Below are 23,937 nucleotides of genomic sequence, written 5' to 3'. Positions count from 1 at the left end.
GATATTAAAGTTAGTTGCATAATCGATATTTAAGTCATGTCAAAGAAATTTAACAACACATTTTAGTTATTTGATTTAGCTTCTTCAAGTCAAATTCCTAAAACATGAAAACAGGCACAGGCATGTCACCGACTTTTTGACACTTAGCATTTTAATAAATTAAACAGTTCGCATTATGCTCAAGTATCTGAACATAACATGAACAAAACCTTATTCCTTACCCGTCAATTGCTGTTGTTGTTAAACTGTCCAGATTCCATGATGAAGAGAAATCGTCAGCTTTTTCGGTATGTTTTGATATTCCCCTTTCAATTTTGCCGCAGCCACACCGGAAGAAACAACAAATGTTTTTGGCGCATGCGTCGTACTACGTTTATTAACTTCCTGTTATGAGAGCGATCTACCGACATGTGAAAACTGAACAAACCTCTGAACGATGACAACAATTCGGCCATTCAAGTGTGAGGACCTGTTCAAGTTCAATAATGTGTAAGTTTCTATACCGTGCGTTCATATTTCTTTTTATAGACGGTCACGAAAATCGGTAAACACAAAAGTATGTCGAGATGGGTACAGTAGAGTAAGATTTGTCCGCTTATCCCGAGATTTACAGTAAGCCAGTAGGTCCCTGGATACTACAGTATCGTTCAGAGATATTCTTAGTTCTCACCTCATCAACCTCTCAACGGTGTCTTCTCAATTTTGCAAAATGACGCGAATTTTGTAATGTTATTTACACTAGAAACGATATTGATTGTCCCTAAAACAATAAAAAAAAAGATAATAAATGAAAAAATACTGATTGATATCAGAGACATATATTTATGTCTCTGTTGATATGTACACTGTTTATGATGTTTTATTATTATTATTTTTAGGAATTTGGATCCGCTCACAGAAACTGTATCCTTTTGAAAGTCCATGTTACAGGAATCTTCAAAAATTACCATCAAAATTTGATCCTTCATTTACAGGTTGGGGACACTCAGCTTTCTGAGACACACTCGGAAATACAAGACAGCCCTGAATTATAGAGACGACATTGTATCAATCTGAAGTGAGAGATTTTCTGAAATTGACATTTATAAACGGTTCTTGAAAATATCGAAAAATAGTCACATCTTCTTATATTATACAGTCAAATATAATAACTTAGTATATTCTGGACGCAGGCATAATTGGCTGTATATTCAGATAGTTGTCCATATAATATTCAAAGGAACATATATTAGTGTTTATGTTGTGACATTATTCCCAAATTTGTCCAGACAATTTTCTGGTAAAGATCGAGTTCCATATCTGTCCATAGTTCTTTGAGTGAGCGAATATTTCCTCATTTCCTGTCTGCTCCTTGACTTTATCTAGGCTGAGTGAATGTCCCCTGGTCTTTCTCTCTTACATTATCGGCAAAAATCTTTGTTGACTCATAGCTCCCCTTTGGGAACTTAATTACTTCAATCATGTTGCGCCTATTACGTCGATGTAGTAACAACAGGAGTTTAAGGTATACACAATTCTTTTTCATATAAAAGATCTTGCATTCCTGATAGTAATTTTGTAGCTCAATGTTTTCTAACGGACCAATGTCCTGTTTATATATGGTTTCCATATTCATGCTCCATAATGTAAATGGGTTCAAACTGATGCCTTATGCAGTAAGTTTGCTGCTTGTAATATTACATGTATCACATTGTTAACTATAATTGTACTTTTCTTCAGGAGAGCCTGAAACATGAAAAACTTAATAAACTGTTTGTTAATGCTTTCAGAACTTTTCTGGAGTACATCATCAACAAACATCTATAAGTGTATATATACATGTATGTACACATGAGAACTCAGGTGACCGTTAAGGCCGCTGGGCCTCTTGTTCAATACACAATTTTAAAGGACTTCCTAATTACGCGTTACGGTAAACAATATGTAATATTTTGTCAAATTAGCAGAAAACACAGGTTCCTTTTCTAATTCTTTTTTTTTCCACACAAATATTACTTAAGTTGATAGTTTAGCCTGTCAATAAAACAATGACATTGAGAGATATTCTTAAGACAGTTTACGTACGTTCGTTTCAGAAAATCCCTCATTTCCAAGACAATTAAGTCTCTGTAAGGTGGTACTGTCTCACATATCTGAGACTGTTTTGAAAAGTCAAGAGTTCCCAACCTGATGAAATGGAGAAAAATTACCAAGAATTTATATAGCTGGTGTTGATGATAGACTTAAGAACTATGGAAAGTTCACACCATCATACATGTAATATGAGAGATGAAGATCTACTGCTTTTTAGTTTCAACGTTTCATTGCATTGACTCAACATGGAAGTTTAAGTCAGTGCAGTGTTAGGGCACAGAGGCACACCAGACTATGTAAGTCTTATGACTGTCTAGCACTTTTTTGAAAAACCACTGGAACCTTGCAGAGTTAAATTTTTGTGAAATGTCACCTTATTTAAATAACAGGTATGTATATTGGGAAAGGTGAACAGATAATTGAGACCTCAGGTAGTCCTCATACCTAATTAAAGATATGTACTTGTATATTGGAGAGGATGGACAGGTGATTACTGAGTAAGACTTGAATATTGGAGAGGATGGACAGGTGATTACCTGGTAAGACTTGTATATTGGAGAGAATGTACAGGTGATTACTGAGTAAGACTTGTATATTAGAGAGGATGGACAGGTGATTACCTGGTAAGACTTGTATATTAGAGAGGATGGACAGGTGATTACAGAGTAAGACTTGTATATAAGAGAGGATGAACAGGTGATTACCTGGTAAGACTTGTATATTGGAGAGGATGTACAGGTGATTACCGAGTAAGACTTGTATATTAGAGAGGATGGACAGGTGATTACTGAGTAAGACTTGTATATTGGAGAGGATGGACAGGTGATTACTGAGTAAGACTTGTATATTAGAGAGGATGTACAGGTGATTACCTGGTAAGACTTGTATATTGGAGAGGATGGACAGGTGATTACCTGGTAAGACTTGTATATTAGAGAGGATGGACAGGTGATTACCTGGTAAGACTTGTATATTGGAGAGGATGGACAGGTGATTACCTGGTAAGACTTGTATATTGGAGAGGATGGACAGGTGATTACTGAGTAAGACTTGTATATTAGAGAGGATGTACAGGTGATTACCTGGTAAGACTTGTATATTGGAGAGGATGTACAGGTGATTACCGAGTAAGACTTGTATATTAGAGAGGATGTACAGGTGATTACCTGGTAAGACTTGTATATTAGAGAGGATGTACAGGTGATTACAGAGTAAGACTTGTATATTGGAGAGGATGGACAGGTGATTACCTGGTAAGACTTGTATATTGGAGAGGATGGACAGGTGATTACCTGGTAAGACTTGTATATTAGAGAGGATGTACAGGTGATTACTGAGTAAGACTTGTATATTAGAGAGGATGTACAGGTGATTACCGAGTAAGACTTGTATATTGGAGAGGATGTACAGGTGATTACCGAGTAAGACTTGTATATTGGAGAGGATGGACAGGTGATTACCTGGTAAGACTTGTATATTGGAGAGGATGGACAGGTGATTACCTGGTAAGACTTGTATATTAGAGAGGATGGACAGGTGATTACCTGGTAAGACTTGTATATTGGAGAGGATGGACAGGTGATTACCGAGTAAGACTTGTATATTAGAGAGGATGGACAGGTGATTACCGAGTAAGACTTGTATATTGGAGAGGATGGACAGGTGATTACCTGGTAAGACTTGTATATTAGAGAGGATGGATAGGTGATTACCTGGTAAGACTTGTATATTAGAGAGGATGGACAGGTGATTACAGAGTAAGACTTGTATATTAGAGAGGATGGACAGGTGATTACCGAGTAAGACTTGTATATTAGAGAGGATGGACAGGTGATTACCGAGTAAGACTTGTATATTAGAGAGGATGGACAGGTGATTACTGAGTAAGACTTGTATATTAGAGAGGATGGACAGGTGATTACCTGGTAAGACTTGTATATTAGAGAGGATGGACAGGTGATTACCTGGTAAGACTTGTATATTAGAGAGGATGGACAGGTGATTACCGAGTAAGACTTGTATATTAGAGAGGATGGACAGGTGATTACCTGGTAAGACTTGTATATTGGAGAGGATGGACAGGTGATTACCGAGTAAGACTTGTATATAAGAGAGGATGGACAGGTGATTACCTGGTAAGACTTGTATATTAGAGAGGATGGACAGGTGATTACCGAGTAAGACTTGTATATTAGAGAGGATGTACAGGTGATTACAGAGTAAGACTTGTATATTAGAGAGGATGTACAGGTGATTACTGAGTAAGACTTGTATATTGGAGAGGATGTACAGGTGATTACCTGGTAAGACTTGTATATTAGAGAGGATGGACAGGTGATTACCTGGTAAGACTTGTATATTAGAGAGGATGGACAGGTGATTACAGAGTAAGACTTGTATATTAGAGAGGATGTACAGGTGATTACAGAGTAAGACTTGTATATCGGAGAGGATGGACAGGTGATTACCGAGTAAGACTTGTATATTAGAGAGGATGGACAGGTGATTACCTGGTAAGACTTGTATATTGGAGAGGATGGACAGGTGATTACAGAGTAAGACTTGTATATTAGAGAGGATGGACAGGTGATTACCTGGTAAGACTTGTATATTGGAGAGGATGTACAGGTGATTACCTGGTAAGACTTGTATATTAGAGAGGATGGATAGGTGATTACCTGGTAAGACTTGTATATTAGAGAGGATGGACAGGTGATTACCTGGTAAGACTTGTATATTAGAGAGGATGGATAGGTGATTACCTGGTAAGACTTGTATATTAGAGAGGATGGACAGGTGATTACCTGGTAAGACTTGTATATTGGAGAGGATGGACAGGTGATTACCGAGTAAGACTTGTATATTAGAGAGGATGGACAGGTGATTACCGAGTAAGACTTGTATATTGGAGAGGATGGACAGGTGATTACCTGGTAAGACTTGTATATTAGAGAGGATGGATAGGTGATTACCTGGTAAGACTTGTATATTAGAGAGGATGGACAGGTGATTACAGAGTAAGACTTGTATATTAGAGAGGATGGACAGGTGATTACCTGGTAAGACTTGTATATAAGAGAGGATGGACAGGTGATTACCTGGTAAGACTTGTATATTAGAGAGGATGGACAGGTGATTACCGAGTAAGACTTGTATATTAGAGAGGATGTACAGGTGATTACAGAGTAAGACTTGTATATTAGAGAGGATGTACAGGTGATTACTGAGTAAGACTTGTATATTGGAGAGGATGTACAGGTGATTACCTGGTAAGACTTGTATATTAGAGAGGATGGACAGGTGATTACCTGGTAAGACTTGTATATTAGAGAGGATGGACAGGTGATTACAGAGTAAGACTTGTATATTAGAGAGGATGTACAGGTGATTACAGAGTAAGACTTGTATATCGGAGAGGATGGACAGGTGATTACCGAGTAAGACTTGTATATTAGAGAGGATGGACAGGTGATTACCTGGTAAGACTTGTATATTGGAGAGGATGGACAGGTGATTACAGAGTAAGACTTGTATATTAGAGAGGATGGACAGGTGATTACCTGGTAAGACTTGTATATTGGAGAGGATGTACAGGTGATTACCTGGTAAGACTTGTATATTAGAGAGGATGGATAGGTGATTACCTGGTAAGACTTGTATATTAGAGAGGATGGACAGGTGATTACCTGGTAAGACTTGTATATTAGAGAGGATGGATAGGTGATTACCTGGTAAGACTTGTATATTAGAGAGGATGGACAGGTGATTACCTGGTAAGACTTGTATATTAGAGAGGATGGACAGGTGATTACCTGGTAAGACCTCTGTCCTGAAAAAAGTGCACTCATGCTAATTTTGATGATGGAAATAAAACTGCCATTAAAAAAAACATTATAGAAAAAAATGATAGCAATATAGTTAGAGTAACAAAAAACAAGTACTAGGTATGTAATTATAAATTACAAGTCAAATTACTATTTCTTAACTACCCAGTATGGACTCCCTTTTTACATGCAGTATCTCGCTCACTGGCCGGAATACTTCCAGGTCGCAGAGTCACCGAATGGTCATATCATGGGTTACAGTGAGTGAAATTACATTTTATAGATATATGTATGTATGTATATATGTATGTGTGCATATACATTATGTAGATGAATTATTAAATACTAAAACAAACCCTAATATACATAAACTTTCACTTCCCACTTTGGTTTGGGGTTGATTGGGTGCATAAGAATTACATCAATCAATTCTGTATCAACATATCCTTCCAATGTTGATCAAGACACCCTAAACACGTTCTTATTTTTGTATGATGTTTGGGAATATTTCATCTATTTGTCCCACCACATTCAGCCTTGTTAATCCAGTCACCACTAATCTGTTGGTTCCATCCCATACAGTCTTGTTAATCCAGTCACCACTAATCTGTTAGTCCCATCATAATCGGCACTGTTAATCCAGTCACCACTAATCTGTTTGACCCATCACATTCAACATAGTTAACCCAGTCACCACTAATCTGTTGGTTCCATCCCATATACAGCCTTGTTAATCAAGTCACCACTAATCTGTTGGTCCCATCACATCCAGCCTTGTTAATCCAGTAACCACTAATCTGTTGGACCCATCACATACAGCCTTGTTAATCCAGTCACCACTAATCTGATGGTCTCATCACATAGAGTCTTGTTAATCCAGCCACCACTAATCTGTTGGTCCCATCACATACAGCCTTGTTAATCCAGTCACCACTAATCTGTTGGACCATCCCATTCAGCCTTGTTAATCCAGTCACCACTAATCTGTTGGACCATCCCATTCAGCCTTGTTAATCCAGTCACCACTAATCTGTTGGTTCCATCCCATATACAGCCTTGTTAATCAAGTCACCACTAATCTGTTGGTCCCATCACATAGAGCCTTGTTAATCCAGTCACCACTAATCTGTTGGTCCCATCCCATACAGTCTTGTTAATCCAGTCACAACTAATCTGTCAGTCCCATCACATTCAGCATTGTTAATCCAGTCACCAATAATCTGTTGGTCCCATCACATACAGTCTTGTTAATCCAGTCACCACTAATCTGTTGGTCCCATCACATACAGCCTTGTTAATCCAGTCACCACTAATCTGTTGGTCCCATCACATAGAGCCTTGTTAATCCAGTCACCACTAATCTGTTGGTCCCATCACATTCAACGTCGGTAATCCAGTCACCACTAATCTGTTGGTCCCATCACATCCAGCCTTGTTAATGCAGGCACCATGAACCTGTTGACCCGAGCATCCATTGTAATTGCTGATTTCCAGATAAATTAGATGACGATGTTATGAGAATCTTCCCTACATAGTTTCTCTACTTAATTTCAATTCACAGAAATCTGAGAATCTGTATATTTAAGACATGCAATAGATAGTGTTTTGTGGCAAGTTCCTGTAGTAAAACTTGTGACTGCTTAAAAAATCTGCATCGATTAATTCTAGAACAACGTTTATCAAAATTCACAAGATTCAGCAGGAAATTCTAACTGTTAAGAGGAAATTTAATTACGACAATTTAAGGTTCAAATTTATTCCAAGATTAGATATGAGGAGGATATGTCAGACATTTCCTGTTGTTTTTTGGGTAGGTAAAAACAATGTAGAGATAATAAATTTTTTGAAAGTTTCCAGATTCATTCGATTGTATAGAATTTTGATAAAATAAATATACACAGAACCTGGTCCATGTTGCTTCAGATAAAGTTTTGACACTAATGACTGTTTGGTTTGTTGAGAATATTTTTTTTATAATAAATAATGTTTTAAAGTTTATTGCAGATTTCAAAATTATCATACAGATAAATACAGAAAAATTGCATGAGAATTTGTGCTTGAATTGTGTGTCTATTTACAGGTAGCTAACTACAGTAGGACAGCCTGGCCATGGGTGATATTTTTGTTAAGCAAATAACTCCTGTATATACTATATTTGGTATATTCATTATGAAGTAGTATGTACAGGCTTCACATTTGTTAAAAACAAAACAAATAGATTATTGGTTCCATTTTAAATTTCTGGATTTTCCGAATGTGTGTTTGCATCAGAAATTTGGTTTTGCCTACAGTGGAAAATGGTACCTTGCATAGAAGGTAAGAAAGCAGAAAAACTTAATGATGAACATATGTCAAAACTAGATTAATTCTGTCTTTAGGATAGAGATACAATGTATTTAATTTCAAAAAGGTTTTCAGAAAAAAAATTGTGAAGGGAATTTTGTGATTTTGGGTCAAATATCATGATATTTTGCAGTTTTTAATGTTTTTGAAGTGGTAACTTTTTTTTTTTCTTTTTTTTTTCTTTTCTTTTTGCAAAACATGGAAAAAATAAGTTAACTTATACTTCAAAGCTGTATTAAATTGCAAAGTTGTATAGATTACAAATATATAAACTTTAGTATATAGGTAATATGTAGGGTTTTATAAATTGGTTGAAGATAAGGGATTTGCAAAATCATTATGATTTTTATCCAAGGGTTGGAAGAAGTAAATTAATTTGGAAGTTAACTTTATAGTAATTAAACATTATAATGTTATGTACTATGTTTATTAAATTCTGTAAGTTGCATTGAACTGTTACATTATCACAAAATTCTTTCAGGAGTTATCTCCCCTATATCAGTGTAATCATTGTGTTGTCAAAATTTTTCCTTTTTATTTTGTCCACATAAATATTGTAATTAAGGAAGGACAGATTTATGTCCTTGCACTTTTGCTGGATATTCAAAATGAATGGTGTCAGACACACCAGTGCCGACATACAAGGTTTTATTTAAATTTTGTGGCTACATTACGTAACAATGTTGGCCGTAACAGTGTTTTCTCATAACCTCCACAGAGGAAAGCTTTACATGGTATCGTGATCATAAAAAGCTGTGTTGAAAATGCCAGTCTTGGTACTTAAACTTAAAGCTCATGAAATTTATTCACAAGGTTTGATTAATCATATATTCTATATCAGTGACAGGTTTTAACATTGAATGTCACATTTGTTTATCAAATAAGATATTATGTAGTCTGTGTTGATGGACTAGATAAAAACACATAGAATATGTTTAGAACTGAGAGAAAGTATTAAGATATAGATGTACATAACTTTTAGGTCACCTGTGAAAAGTCTTCCGATGACTATTGTGATCGTCTTTTGTATGTCAGGCTTTATCCTTTCATTAACAATTTTCATTTTTGACTTTGTCTCCTTAATAACCAAGAAACCCAAGGTCATGATATAAGGCCAGTATCATGCTTGGATAAAAAGCTACCAAGTTTATTCAAATGAATTACCTTGACCTACTTTCAAGGTAACAGGTGTCAAATAAACAGAATTTTTTTAAGTGTCTTCTCAAAAACCATGAGGCCCAGGGTCAAGATCTTTGTCCAGTAGCATGCTGGGATAAAGGACTAAGTCAAGTTTGTCCAAATGAATGAGGTTGAATTACATTCAAGCTCACAGTTGTCAAATATGCAAAAATTTCTTCTCAATAACCATGAGGACCATGGTCATGATGTTGACCAAGCAGCATGCTGGGATGAAGGACTAGCATGTCAAGTTTGTCCAAATGAATAACCATGAACTGCTGTTCTGGTCACAGGGGTTGAATGTGTTAAAATCTTTTAAACAACTTCTTCTCGATGGCCCAGGGTAATTGGTTTTGCCAGTAGTTTTCTAGGATGAAGGTGTATTAAGTTTACTCAACATAATTTTTATTAGCAAACCTGGCCCAAAGGGCATGTGAGCTTATGCAATGGCAAGAGGCCCAGGGATTTGATATTAGGCCTGCAGCATGCTGGGGAAAAAGACTTCCCAGTTTGTTACCTTGACTTATATTCAAGGTCACATGGGCCAAATAGGCTGAAATATTTAAACAACTTCTTGATAACTGTGTTGCCCAGGGAGTTTATATTGAGCCTGTAGCATTCTTGGATGAAGGGCTATCAAGTTTGTTCGAATGTCATGGCTCAAACGTAAATGGTACTCCGAGACCTGTTGGGCCAATAGTGTGCTGGAATGAAGGACCACAAAATTTATTTACATGATAAACTTAGCCTACTCTGATATTTGAATAAAGTGGTAATCAGTTTAGTACCTGTATAAATGACCTAGATCAACTTCAAAGATGCTCTAGAAGCAGGTAAGCATTTGTTTGATTGATTGAAATTGTTTTCCTCATATTAACAATGCTATTTCCGCAGTTAAATTTTTGTTATAAAACATAGTAATTGACATTTTGTGAAACCAAAGCCCTCATAGTCAATTATCACTATGGATAAATCATTTTGTTTACCCCTCATCACATTTTTTCGTGGTTGTGGCCAGTTAAAAAAAATTAACAAATGATGGAATTTTCTGTTTTCTGTTTAGGAAAGTTCCAGTGTAATTCGGGTTAAAACCCCATCAACTGTATCTTGGCTCAAAATCAAAAATCTGGTATGAGGGAAGTTTTCCTTTTTGGTTTCATAGATGGAAATTTCCTGTACATGTTGTCTATAAGTATTATTGAAAAAGTAATTCCACAAAATGTAAAGAAAGGCAAAAGTATTGTAAAGGAGTTTTAGACATTTTTACCATACCCCCAATACAGAGTAGTGTCCCTTGTAGAAGAAAGTCAAGACAAAAGGAAGTGTGTCGATTAGGTGCAGGCTGTCTAATAAAATATGGGATCTATATCTGACAAGCTCCTACCAGCAAAAAGAGTCTTAATTATCCAAGTGAACGATACCCATCATTTCAGCCTACATTTTGTTTACGTACCTTACCTAACTGATCAAAAGCATTTTGTTCAATCTGTAATGGATGGTGATCAGGATCTTCTAAGACGTTTATATTTACATGAGGGAAAAACTGCTGGTAATTAAATTTGTATGAGGGTGTTAAGAATCATGTCTGTCTGGACATGCTGCAACTGCCTCAGGTTTATGATCGTCGTTACCAAGGGTAATTTGAAAAACTTGTCAGCCGATTGTATGGATATTACATGTATAAGTCTGGCGTGTTTAGGAAGACATGAAAGTGTTTCTGTATAGGGTTGATAAGGGAATTAACTGTGCTAGAATAATTTAATCTCAAATTCTGTATGTAGATTGTAATGGATTGATTATCGCTGGCAGTAGTGGAACCCTGATGCTGCCTGTACAGGTCAGATATAGAGTAGACAGTAGTTAAGTCTTCGAGGCTGATTTAGACATGTAGGTGGCCCCATGGGGATCATAACAGGTGCGGAGTAAAGACATTTTTTTTTCGTTTGCAATGTTAATTTACAGAATTTACTAATTTATGATTATTCCTAAACTCGAAATTAAGGCCATGGGTGCCTTCAATAATGTGTACATGGTGGTCATCTTAGAAATCTTCTTATAACAACAGCCATATAAGACCCTGCCAACAAACGAGCCTCCTTAAATTTTGTAGAATCATTGATTTTAAAATGGTAAGGTAAGTGATTCACAAATAAGCCCTCCCAAACTTTTGCACTGGGGGGGGGGGGGTGTTATTTGTGGATAAATGTGGTACTAAACTTTCACACTAGGGGAGGGGGCTTATTTGTGGATAAATATGGTACTAAACTTTCACACTAGGGAAGGGGGCTTTTTTGTGGATAAATACAGTACTAACCTGTTACAGTAGGAGAGGGGGCTTATTTGTGGATAAATACGGTACTTAATGCACTATGAGAGGGGGGCTCATTTGTGGATAAATACAGTACTAAACTTTTACACTGGGGGGGGGGGGGGGGGGGGGGGGGGGGCTTATTTGTGGATTGATATGGTACTAAACTTTAGGGCACATTTGAGGATAAATATGGTACTAAACTTTTAGACAAGGGGAGGGGGCTTATTTGTGGATAAATTTGGTACTTAACCTTTACATTAGAGAAGGGGGCTTATACGGCAAGTAGACTTGATCATTTTCTTCCAGTCTACCATAGCACAAGATGGATCTTCCCCACAATTCGAATGCAGGGACCAAAAAATGTACCATGATAGGAAGATTAATTGATGATTATATTTCAGATAATGCCAGACAATTGACATCAATTTGATTATCATTTGGTCCACCTGGTTTATGCTTAAAAAAGTCCTTGAGACTTTTGATTTTAGGAGCAGGCATAAGTTTCATAATCATTTCTCATGAAACTGACTTGTTTTTAGAAATCTCATTATTATAAAATAAAGAAAATATGTCTGGAGCATTTTGCCAAAATTCTTCAAAGGAAGAAAATTTTGAAGAATTACTGAATATTGCATGCAGGTAAATGTTATTACAGAATCTACGTGTGTGTATATGCATAATTATTTACAGTTGAAAAGGAGAGGTTGTTATTGTAGGAAATCTGTGGTGAATAAAATAGCAGTGATGGTTTGGGTTTGAAGGATGGGTGTTACCTGCACAAGTCTAAATATATTTTGTCATTGCTGTTAACATATGGAGCATCACATTAACACCTGTTAAACTTCCTATATAAACCAATTTATGTAAATGCACTGTCGTTTACCCTGTAATGCACTTTGCCAGTTTTAAAATCGGGGAACGGTCTATCCCATTTACCTCTATAGAAATGAAATTGAATTAAATTATCATTTTCACAAGTGAAATGCCTTAACTTTATAATCTTTTGACAGGGTCTTTCAAAAACTGTTCAGATAAATAGAATAATTATATGTTTAAATATCTTAACTATCTAATGCCAGGGCTTTTTTCTGATGGTAATTTGATGAATATAAAGGTATGGTTGTCATAACATTGTAGTTCTGGGTGTGGCATCTTTAAGTGTCGTATCTGAATTATCCAATGTACACTATATTTTATGTTGTAACATGCATGTGGTTTTGGTGTAGATGCAGTTAAAGGGTCCACATCCTACATCGGTATCTCATCATAACATACATTTGGTTAACATTAATGTAAAATACATATACTACTACATGTACAGAGTAAGATATAGGGGTTGTACTAGATACATTATGTCCATCTGTCCGTCCGTCTATCTGTCCGTCCGTCTATCTGTCCAGCCATCCATCTGTCCAGCCATCCAGCCATAAAGCCTTATCCTTCTGCCAGTGTCCCAATCTGTCCTTGGATTTATTTCCAGAACAGCTCCTGTACTATTTTGTGTTGAGTCTTCAAACTTTGGAAAGACAGTCTGTATATATGTTGCCACAAGTACAGTAAGGTCACTGCGGCCTTGGCTATATTTTGACCTTTTGTCTTGTAAGGCAAAAAGCTTAGGAGGCTATATCTACTATACTGACCCACATATACTTACTAGGCCATACCTGCTATTTGTTACACATAGACTTGTCAGGCCATATCTACTATACTGTTACACATAGGCTTGTTAGGCCATATCTACTATACTGTTACACATATACTTACTAGGCCATATCTACTATACTGTTACACATAGACTTGTCAGGCCATATCTACTGTACTGACTCTGTAGGCTTGTTAGGCCATATCTACTATACTGACTCTGTAGGCTTGTTAGGCCATATCTACTATACTGACTCTGTAGGCTTGTTAGGCCATATCTACTATACTGACTCTGTAGGCTTGTTAGGTCATATCTACTATACTGACTCTGTAGGCTTGTTAGGCCATATCTACTATACTGACTCTGTAGGCTTGTTAGGCCATATCTACTATACTGACTCTGTAGGCTTGTTAGGCCATATCTACTATACTGACTCTGTAGGCTTGTTAGGCCATATCTACTATACTGACTCTGTAGGCTTGTTAGGCCATATCTACTTTACTGTTACACATAGGCTTGTTAGGCCATATCTACTATACTGACTCTGTAGGCTTGTTAGGCCATATCTACTATACTGTTACACATAGACTTGTCAGGCCATATCTACTATACTGTTACACATAGACATGTTAGGCCATATCTACTATACTGACTCTGTAGGCTTGTTAGGCTATATCTGTATATTGACTCTGTAGGCTTGTCATGCCATATCTACTATACCGACTCTGTAGGCTTGTTAGGCCATATCTACTATACTGACTCTGTAGGCTTTTTAGGCCATATCTACTATACTGACTCTGTAGGCTTGTTAGGCTATATCTACTATACTGACTCTGTAGGCTTGTTAGGCTATATCTACTATGCTGACTCTGTAGGCTTGTTAGGCCATATCTACTATGCTGACTCTGTAGGCTTGTTAGGCCATATCTACTATGCTGACTCTGTAGGCTTGTCAGGTCATATCTACTATACTGACTCTGTAGGCTTGTTAGGCCATATCTACTATACTGTTACACATAGGCTTGTTAGGCCATATCTACTATACTGACTCTGTAGGCTTGTTAGGCCATATCTACTATACTGTTACACATAGACTTGTTAGGCCATATCTGCTATACTGACTCTGTAGGCTTGTTAGGCCATATCTACTATACTGACTCTGTAGGCTTGTCAGGCCATATCTACTAACTTATACTGACTCTGTAGGCTTGTTAGGCCATATCTACTATACTGACTCTGTAGGCTTGTTAGGTCATATCTACTATACTGACTCTGTAGGCTTGTTAGGCCATATCTACTATACTGACTCTGTAGGCTTGTCAGGCCATATCTACTAACTTATACTGACTCTGTAGGCTTGTTAGGCCATATCTACTATACTGACTCTGTAGGCTTGTTAGGCCATATCTACTATACTGTTACACATAGGCTTGTTAGGCCATATCTACTATACTGACTCTGTAGGCTTGTTAGGCCATATCTACTATACTGTTACACATAGACTTGTTAGGCCATATCTACTATACTGACTCTGTATGCTTGTTAGGCCATATCTACTATACTGACTCTGTATGCTTGTTAGGCCATATCTACCCTACTGACTCTGTAGGCTTGTTAGGCCATATCTACTATACTGACTCTGTAGGCTTGTTAGGCCATATCTACTATACTGTTACACATAGGCTTGTTAGGCCATATCTACTATACTGACTCTGTATGCTTGTTAGGTCATATCTACTATACTGACTCTGTATGCTTGTTAGGCCATATCTACTATACTGACTCTGTAGGCTTGTTAGGCCATATCTACTATACTGACTCTGTAGGCTTGTTAGGTCATATCTACTATACTGTTACACATAGGCTTGTTAGGTCATATCTACTATACTGTTACACATATACTTACTAGGCCATATCTACTATACTGTTACACATAGGCTTGTTAGGCCATATCTACTATACTGACTCTGTAGGCTTGTTAGGCCATATCTACTATACTGTTACACATAGGCTTGTCAGGTCATATCTACTATACTGTTACACATAGACTTGTTAGGCCATATCTACTATACTGTTACACATAGACTTGTTAGGCCATATCTACTATACTGTTACACATAGACTTGTTAGGCCATATCTACTATACTGACTCTGTAGGCTTGTTAGGCCATATCTACTATACTGACTCTAGACTTGTCAGGCCATATCTACTATACTGACTCTGTAGGCTTGTTAGGTCATATCTACTATACTGACTCTGTAGGCTTGTTTGGCCATATCTACTATACTGACTCTGTAGGCTTGTCAGGTCATATCTGTTATACTGTTTCCCTTTAGGCTCTATAGATTTTGTGTGTGGGTATGTATGTACATGTCCTGAAGTCGGAGCCACTATATGTAGGTCAGTCGTGGAGCCACAACATGTAGGTCATTCAGTTATGACATGTAGAGCCACTATATGTAGGTCAGTCATGGAGCCACTATATGTAGGTCAGTCGTGGAGCCACTATATGTAGGTCAGTTATGGAGCCACTATATGTAGGTCAGTCGTGGAGCCACTATATGTAGGTCAGTCGTGGAGCCACTATATGTAGGTCAGTTGTGGAGCCACTATATGTAGGTCAGTCATGGAGCCACAATATGTAGGTCAGTCGTGGAGCCACTATATGTAGTTCAGTCATGGAGCCACTACATGTAGGTCAGTCATGGAGCCACTATATGTAGGTCAGTCGGTGAGCCACTATATGTAGGTCAGTCGGGGAGCCACTATATGTAGGTCAGTTGTGGAGCCACTATATGTAGGTCAGTTGTGGAGCCACTATATGTAGGTCAGTCATGGAGCCACTATATGTAGATCAGTCATGGAGCCACTATATGTAGGTTGGTCATTGAGCCACTATATGTAGGTCAGTTATGGAGCCACTATATGTAGGTCAGTTGTGGAGCCACTATATGTAGGTCAGTTGTGGAGCCACTATATGTAGGTCAGTTGTGGAGCCACTATATGTAGGTCAGTCGTGGAGCCACTATATGTAGGTCAGTCGTGGAGCCACTATATGTAGGTCAGTTGTGGAGCCACTATATGTAGGTCAGTTGTTGAGCCTCTATATGTAGTTCAGTCATGGAGCCACTACATGTAGGTCAGTCATGGAGCCACTATATGTAGGTTGGTCATTGAGCCACTATATGTAGGTCAGTCGTGGAGCCACTATATGTAGGTCAGTTGTGGAGCCACTATATGTAGGTCAGTTGTGGAGCCACTATATGTAGGTCAGTTGTGGAGCCACTATATGTAGGTCAGTCGTGGAACCACTACATGTAGGTCAGTCGTGGAGCCACTATATGTAGGTCAGTCATGGAGCTACTTTATGTAGGTTGGTCATTGAGCCACTATATGTAGGTCAGTCGTGGAGCCACTATATGTAGGTCAGTTGTGGAGCCACTATATGTAGGTCAGTTGTGGAGCCACTATATGTAGGTCAGTTGTGGAGCCACTATATGTAGGTCAGTCGTGGAACCACTACATGTAGGTCAGTCGTGGAGCCACTATATGTAGGTCAGTTGTGGAGCCACGATATGTAGTTCAGTCATGGAGCCACTACATGTAGGTCAGTCATGGAGCCACTATATGTAGGTCAGTCGGTGAGCCACTATATGTAGGTCAGTCATGGAGCCACTATATGTAGGTCAGTCGTGGAGCCACTATATGTAGGTCAGTCGTGGAGCCACTATATGTAGGTCAGTCATGGAGCCACTATATGTAGGTCAGTCGTTGAGCCACTATATGTAGGTCAGTCGTGGAGCCACTATATGTAGCTCAGTCGTGGAGCCACTATATGTAGGTCAGTCGGTTATGACTTGTGGAGTTTGTGATATATTCATGCCTAGCATGTGAACATGATTTCATTGCTATAGTTATGATAAACTGGTATGTAACGATGGAATTTATATCTTTTGATAGAACTGAATTTTGTCTATATGTCAATCTCAATTTATTCATGTAAAGCATTAAATATTGTATTTTAATGTTTTAAGCATTGAATGATTTTCCAATGTTACTGCATTTTAATGTCTTAAGTGTTCAAAAGATTTTTTTGGATGTTAAATGGTATCTTTAAATTCTTTTAGAAAGTTTTCCCTGCCATATGAACCATTATAACAGCCTGTTCTGGGTTTTTCTCACTGAAACTAATTCATCATCCCGCTCCCCCACGAACAAGATGACAAGATATGTATGATGATGATGGGCAATTGTGAGGTATTCCAGCAGAAAATAGGCCACATGATGAATGCTGCTATCTGCCATATCATGTCTGTTTGAAAAAGTGACATTCAACGTTTAAGATATGATGTCAGATTGTGATAATCAATCAGAGCCGCCTGTCAGCTAGGAATATTAGCTAAAATTTCCTACATTGACCCATGAAATTCTCATAGTTCCCCAGATTTTAAAGATTATGTTACATATATCATCCTATAGACTTATAAATGTGTAGTTTGTTGTCTGGGGGTGTTCCTCCCGATACATTTTATCTTTATGATATATAACTAGGTTTCTCTACAATTCTTATTGACAGGTATATCTTAAATACTTTCCGTTGTGATTATGCATTCGGATGTTTAGCATTGTAGATTCTCCAGACAGACTAATAAAAACCAGTTTCTGATAACGTTGACTGTGATTCTGAAATTTAAGCGATATGTTTCTTGCCAGTAAGAATAAGAAATTAGAATATTAATGTGGTTAGAAAAAATGGAGAGAGATGATGAACAGAACTTGTTGTTATGATGTCAATCAGTTGTCATCTGTTATCAGGAGAGTGCCACAATGTTTGCAATAAAACTACTGTAGACTTTACAGGGTAATGAATAGTCTACATACCATATTTATCTGGTTATACGCCCATCACTTGTAATAAGCCAACCTATGTCTACTGCAGTTCTGTAAAATGCTTTACAATGTTGTTTATTGTCCTGTATTATATCCACCCCTGTGTTTGAGTTAAAGTTTATGTGTTGGTCCCCTGGACTAATTACAGGATAAATACCGTATATATCAGATGTCTGAGCTTGACCTATAGTTTATGTGTTGGTCCCCTGACTTATGGCAGGATAAATACGGTATATATCAGATGTCTGAGCTTGAGTTATAGTTTATGTGTTGGTCCCCTGGACTTATTACAGGATAAATACGGTATATATCAGATGTCTGAGCTTGAGTTTTAGTTTATGTGTTGGTCCCCTGGACTTATTACAGGATAAATACGGTATATATCAGATGTCTGAGCTTGAGTTATAGGATGTGTTGACTTATTACAGGATAAATACGGTATATATCAGATGTCTGAGCTTGAGTTATAGGATGTGTTGACTTATTACAGGATAAATACGGTATATATCAGATGTCTGAGCTTGAGTTATATTTAATGTGTAAGTCTCCTGAACTTATTACAGGATAAATACGGTATATATCAGATGCATGAGCTTTCATTAACAGTAGATATGGGTTGGATGTGATTCAAATACAATTTAAGTTTTTATTGGAGTAGACTTACGTAAATCACGTCAGCAGCCGGGTGAGGTTTTGTTATGTTTCCGACTAGAATTTACGTAATTATGTTGTTAATAGAATCCAGAGGTGTCTTAATGGTTTTCACCGATTTTAGGGTTTCGTGGAAGTTAACATCGCATGTAGATGTTGTTAATAAAGATGCGTCGTGATGACTGATTTTTTTCTTCGTCATTGAATAAGTCTGTTACAATTTATAGATAATTTGTTGTTAAACCAGGTATGTATATTTTATGATTGACGTAGATTTACTCTGTAGGCGTGTACAGCATTGTTAAATAAAGACAGGTGTATTTTATTAGGCAATGATACAATTAATTACATAAAACCTTTTTGTGGCGTTTTTACTTATTTTCTCTGTACCATAAATAAAATCTTTTTATAAAAGAAAAGTCCTGAGAAATGTTTAATGGCTGATCATGATCCAAAAGAAATTTTATATTGACTTTTATATCTAGAGAAACTGTCCCTGATTTTAACAGAGTATTTACGGACATATAGAAAATGGCATTGTTATAATCCTTCAACTGCTGGGTAAGGATCACACAAACTCTAAGTTCAAAATGCTGGTTTACAGTTGTAATTGTATAGTTATGTTCCTCTCCCATTGCTCCCTAAAATCCTTGAAGAATTCTTTAAAAAGAAGTAATTTGTTGTCTGTGGTCAACGTTTATTGAATTTTTGTTTTGTTGGGAGTTCTGACGTGATTTTGTGTGTTTATTTTTATTATTATTATCCTTTTTTTTCAGTCATGGGAAAGGCCGAGGGAGGAGGTGAACTGTGGCATGGTCATGTGACCGCACTAACTATAGCTCCAGAGTACCGACGCCTCGGTCTGGCTGGAAAACTTATGAACATACTGGAAGAAATCTCAGAAAAGTAGGAAATAAAAGCCTTAATATCATGACAAAAAGCAATGTTTGGAATTGATTGAAGTTTTGATAAATTTAACTCAACTTATGATTCATTAATTTAAAAAAAAAAAAAAAAAGAAACTACGGTAAATAAAAAAAAAAACTTGATGACAAAAATTCTGTTATAAAATTAAATATATATGTCATCATGTCATCAGCTATCTCACTTCTATTCCTATAATATAATATAATATTATATTGTTGCAAAATTGATGATATTGGTCAGTTGTATAATTTTATTGAAAGAAATCAATGTTAGAAAATTCCACTTGTTTAAAAAATGTCTGATGTTATGTTGAAGAATGAATTATATATATCACGTGAATGTATGTAGGTTTGTGTGAGCTTTGATGTGAAGTACCTTTGGTTACAGGAAACATTGCTACTTTGTCGACCTCTTTGTGAGGGTGTCAAACAAGGTTGCCGTGGAGATGTACAACAAGCTTGGTTATGGTGTGTACCGTCGGGTCATTGAGTACTACTCAGGTGAAGTGGACGAGGATGCTTTCGGTGAGTACATACATATATACATATACTACATTGTATGGATACTCAACATTACACAAAACTGATTTTAAGTACACGTATCTGGTTAATTTCATTTCCACATTGAAATGTCCCCATTTGCAAATAAAATCATAATAAGCAGCGAAGACCAAATATGCCAAAGATGAGGCTTCCTTTTCTATGAAATAAGAAAACATATTATCTGGATCTGACAGGGAGAAATCTATGGTTATATGTACTGATCCCATCCCGTCCCCATCCCGTCCCCATCCCGTCCCATCCAGTGTCCCTGTCCCCGTCCCTGTTCCGTCCTTGTTCCGTCCCCTATCTTTGTCTACCTGTCCTGTCTAGAAACAATAACATATCTTGAAAATCCCTCAAGATTTACACCATATTATCATAATATCAAGTCCTATGTTTAATTCGGGGTGTTAATGGATGACATTAAGGTCTGGTTCGCCTGGTGTCAGTATCATGTGACCAGATATGGATGTTACCCTACCATGTCCAGGTGTGGCCTTTTACAAGGTCAAGGTCACTGTTATTAGGAATACATAGATATCTCACAGACGTTGGGTTGGGTGGGTGAATATTACCACACATACGGTAGTTGTTTATCATGGAATGAAATGATAAAATAATGAAAAGATAATGAGATCTTGAGGAGGAACAAAGTACAACTCTTCCTTAAGACCTTTGACCATTTAATTGTTGTCTTAAGTACACAAGGCTTATGAGGGTTTAGCTGTCATAAACTGCCATATCAGTTTTCATTTGATATTTATAGAGCTACATCTCCTCCTGACAGGTGCATCAAGTTGTGGTCTACAGGTTACTCAATAAAATATAGATGAGAACATCTAACTAGGGTTGTCTGCTGGTGCAATGACGTACATGGAATAATAATTATGTACAGCATACCGTGTGTAGCTGGTGCATCAGTCTTACGTCACAAATGTCATCCAGCACGGAAAATGTTTAACATTGTGTTTTATTGAAATTGTGTCCTTGAACAAGAGTTAATGCTTTTTGCTCATTAAGTTTGATTGCATCAGATATCCAACTGTAAAAATGGATATTACGGTATTTATCCAGGAATAAACCCTGTCTGGTTATAAGCCTTAACCCCTGTCTAGTGCTCAAAGCTGATTTCCATTACCTTGTAATAAACCTATCCTCTACTTTGACTCCAAGGTTATGGTGTTGCCCCCTCTTTGACTCCAAGGTTATGGTGTTGCCCCCTCTTTGACTCCAAGGTTATGGTGTTGCCCGCTCTTTGACTCCAAGGTTATGGTGTTGCCCCCTCTTTGACTCAAAGGCTATGGTGTTGCCCCCTCTTTGACTCCTAGGTTATGGTGTTGCCCCCTCTTTGACACCAAGGTTATGGTGTTGCCCCTCTTTGACTCCAAGATTATGGTGTTGCCCCTCTTTGACTCCAAGATTATGTTGTTGCCCCCTCTTTGACTCCAAGGTTATGGTGTTGCCCCCTCTTTGACTCCAAGGTTATGGTGTTGCCCCCTCTTTGACTCCAAGGTTATGGTGTTGCCCCCTCTTTGACTCCAAGGTTATGGTGTTGCCCCCTCTTTGACTCCAAGGTTATGGTGTTGCCTGCTCTTTGACTCCAAGGTTATGGTGTTGCCCCCTCTTTGACTTCAAGGTTATGGTGTTGCCCCTCTTTGACTCCAAGATTATGGTGTTGCCCCCTCTTTGACTCCAAGGTTATGGTGTTACCCCCTCTTTGACTCCAAGGTTATGGTGTTGCCCCCTCTTTGACTGCAAGGTTATAGTGTTGCCCACTCTTTGACACCAAGGTTATGGTGTTGCCCCCTCTTTGACTTCAAGGTTATGGTGTTGCCCCTCTTTGACTCCAAGATTATGGTGTTGCCCCCTCTTTGACTCCAAGGTTATGGTGTTGCCCCCTCTTTGACAGAAAGGTTATGGTGTTGCCCCCTCTTTGACAGAAAGGTTATGATGTTGCCCCCTCTTTGACTCCTAGGTTATGTTGTTGCCCCTGGACTTACAGGATAAACACAGCTGGACAGTTCTGATACTATAATTGACAACCTTCTAAAAATGAAGCATTTGCTCTGACAAAGGCAATGAAAACTTATTAAACATATATGTTGGTAATAATTAAGATTTCAATAGGTTTTAAGTTTTGAGGAATACCTTTTAACATCTTGGTTCTTACAAACTTCTTCAAATTCCTCAGGGTATAATTTCAGGGCCAATTTTGAAACATCAGTCTTTTTTTTTACATAAAGTGAAAAATATAAACTGTTTGTTTGATGTATTTGTCTTGTCAACAGTCAGGGTAATTTGAGGTCTAACCTCACATAACAACATACAGGAGCTCCCCTTATGTTATCCAGAGTTACTGAGGAAACATTTGGGCCTATATTTATATAAATAAGATTTCAGTCTGTGGTTTACCAAGCTTACCGTGATGTGCTTGACATGAGATATCTAATGCTTTTTCACTCATTAAAAGTCAGCAGCATCAGAGATTTTTATAGTTTCCGACTTCCATGCATGTTCTCCTACCTAAGCTGTAGTATTAGTCAGAGCATTTGATCTTTATCAATGTTGCATGCAAGGCATCATGACAAATTCATAGGGAAGTACAGTGGTTGGCTCAGCCATAGCTAGACTGTGTAATAAACTATGATAATGAGTGTGCTGTCCCGTGGACCTTCCTGTTTACAGGGTGCAGTAAGGAGGTACTAACTTAGGCAGCACAGTCAGATTCTACTAATATATGGACTGCTTCACTATCTATTTGTACTCCAGTCATGATCTATAATGTACTGTGACTCTGTAAAATCTATATCTTTATCCAATATGGACAAGTACGTCTGATAAATCTTGTAGAAGTTTGAATAAGATAGAAGAATTCAGCTTTCTTGAAATGAAAGCAGAAATCATTTCCCTATCGATATACCATATTATTTCCAGAATGTAAGCTAATCCTAATTCTTGATATGAAAGCAGAAATCATTTCCCTATCGATATACCATATTATTTCCAGAATGTAAGCAAATCCTTTTAACCTGTCTAGAGAGACCACTACTGTCAGCACATTAAAACCTGTCTTGAGAGATCAGGTGTGTAGTACTGTGTACTAACCTGACAGGTGTGTAATACTGTGTACTAACAGGTGTGTAATACTGTGTACTAACCTGACAGGTGTGTATTACTGTGTACTAACCTGACAGGTGTGTAATACTGTGTACTAACAGGTGTGTAATACTGTGTACTAACTTGACAGGTGTGTAATACTGTGTACTAACCTGACAGGTGTGTAATACTGTGTACTAACAGGTGTGTATTACTGTGTACTAACCTGACAGGTGTGTAATACTGTGTACTAACCTGACAGGTGTGTAATACTGTGTACTAACCTGACAGGTGTGTAATACTGTGTACTAACAGGTGTGTATTACTGTGTACTAACCTGACAGGTGTGTAATACTGTGTACTAACCTGACAGGTGTGTAATACTGTGTACTTACCTGACAGGTGTGTAATACTGTGTACTAACAGGTGTGTAATACTGTGTACTAATCTGACAGGTG

The 23,937-nt window shown here is 37.5% G+C and overlaps 2 protein-coding genes across 6 annotated transcripts in view; one reads left to right on the top strand and one right to left on the bottom strand.

Annotated features, from left to right (window-relative positions):
• Positions 1-336, bottom strand: part of LOC117323117 (centrosomal protein of 112 kDa-like) — a 46,995-nt gene extending 46,659 nt beyond the window's left edge. For 2 of the 5 annotated variants that reach the window (XM_033878132.1, XM_033878133.1), the window contains exon 1: positions 222-336. The gene's annotated coding sequence lies outside the window, so the exon portion shown is untranslated. The remainder of the gene's footprint in view (positions 1-221) is intronic. The other 3 variants (XM_033878130.1, XM_033878135.1, XM_033878134.1) reach the window with 2 other exon arrangements.
• Positions 337-368: 32 nt separating this feature from the next.
• LOC117323119 (N-alpha-acetyltransferase 20-like) overlaps positions 369-23,937 on the top strand; it is a 35,454-nt gene continuing 11,885 nt past the window's right edge. The window contains exons 1-5 of the mRNA XM_033878138.1: positions 369-489; positions 879-903; positions 6,067-6,157; positions 19,691-19,820; positions 20,229-20,365. Of these exons, the coding sequence (XP_033734029.1) occupies positions 437-489; positions 879-903; positions 6,067-6,157; positions 19,691-19,820; positions 20,229-20,365 (436 nt within the window). The 5' untranslated portion in view covers positions 369-436. The remainder of the gene's footprint in view (positions 490-878; positions 904-6,066; positions 6,158-19,690; positions 19,821-20,228; positions 20,366-23,937) is intronic.

This window comes from Pecten maximus, chromosome 3 (genome assembly GCF_902652985.1).
Source record: "Pecten maximus chromosome 3, xPecMax1.1, whole genome shotgun sequence".
Lineage (NCBI taxonomy): Eukaryota > Metazoa > Mollusca > Bivalvia > Pectinida > Pectinidae > Pecten > Pecten maximus.
The sequence above is the reverse complement of the archived record's forward strand: the minus strand, read 5'-3'. Positions and strand labels throughout refer to the sequence as shown.